Source organism: Eimeria mitis, genomic scaffold (assembly GCF_000499745.2).
Source record: "Eimeria mitis Houghton genomic scaffold, Emh_scaff777, whole genome shotgun sequence".
Classification (NCBI taxonomy): domain Eukaryota; phylum Apicomplexa; class Conoidasida; order Eucoccidiorida; family Eimeriidae; genus Eimeria; species Eimeria mitis.
Genome location: NW_013575704.1, coordinates 10322 through 10667, shown reverse-complemented (window position 1 = coordinate 10667; position 346 = coordinate 10322). Strand labels below are relative to the sequence as shown.

Sequence of the window (346 nt, the reverse complement as noted above, 5' to 3'; positions counted from 1 at the left end):
AAAGTAAATCTGTTTCTTAGTAACAGAGGAGACGCATTCTCCACTCCTTTTGTTCTCCTTTATAAAAAAAAAACAAAAAAAAACAAAAAAAAAATAAATAAATAAATATATTTGCTTGTTTATTTGTGTTTATTAGAAAGTAAATCTGTTTCTTAGTAACAGAGGAGACGCATTCTCCACTCCTTTTGTTCTCCTTTATAAAAAAACAAATAAAAATATATTTATTTATTTATTTATTTATTTATTTATTTATTTATTTATTTATTTTTATTTGTGTTTATGTTTATCACAAACAAAGTAAATGGATTCAAGAAAACAAAATAAATAAATAAATATTTTTATTTAC

The 346-nt window shown here is 19.7% G+C and overlaps 1 protein-coding gene across 1 annotated transcript in view; it reads right to left on the bottom strand.

The window, feature by feature from the left end:
* Positions 1–307: 307 nt before the first annotated feature.
* The window catches only part of EMH_0022040 (uncharacterized protein), a gene marked incomplete at both ends in the record, with an annotated part of 2166 nt that continues 2127 nt past the window's right edge, over positions 308–346 (bottom strand). The window contains one exon of the mRNA XM_013501873.1: positions 308–346. Coding sequence (XP_013357327.1) covers positions 308–346 — 39 coding nt within the window.